This window comes from Eurypyga helias, unplaced genomic scaffold, assembly GCF_000690775.1.
Source record: "Eurypyga helias isolate BGI_N326 unplaced genomic scaffold, ASM69077v1 scaffold34846, whole genome shotgun sequence".
NCBI lineage: Eukaryota > Metazoa > Chordata > Aves > Eurypygiformes > Eurypygidae > Eurypyga > Eurypyga helias.
Window position 1 is genome coordinate 1 of NW_010256556.1, and position 291 is coordinate 291.

Genomic DNA, 291 nt, shown 5'->3' on the forward strand with positions numbered 1-291 from the left:
GCCCCAGGAGGGCAATGTAGTAGGAGCTGCAGTAGACGGGCGCCTTGTTGGGGCTGGAGTAGACCTGCTCGGGCCGGAGTGAGGCGAAGGGATTAGCGGCATAGCCCATGATGTGCGTCTCGAGTTCCACCAGGATCTGCAGGGAGGACTTCAGCTCCTGCTCGCTGCCGGGAGAGGAGGATGGGCCCCATTACCGGCCGGCTGTGCCAGCACGCTGCGGGAAGCGGGACTACGCTTACCTGTAGACACTGAAGAGGACGGGCAGGCGGTAGTCCCGCAGCAGCAGCAGGG

At 64.6% G+C, this 291-nt stretch overlaps 1 protein-coding gene across 1 annotated transcript in view; it reads right to left on the reverse strand.

The window, feature by feature from the left end:
• Positions 1-4: 4 nt before the first annotated feature.
• The window catches only part of MSS51 (MSS51 mitochondrial translational activator), a gene marked incomplete at both ends in the record, with an annotated part of 1,757 nt that continues 1,470 nt past the window's right edge, over positions 5-291 (reverse strand). Inside the window, 2 exons of the mRNA XM_010153705.1 lie at positions 5-164; positions 240-291. Coding sequence (XP_010152007.1) covers positions 5-164; positions 240-291 — 212 coding nt within the window. The remainder of the gene's footprint in view (positions 165-239) is intronic.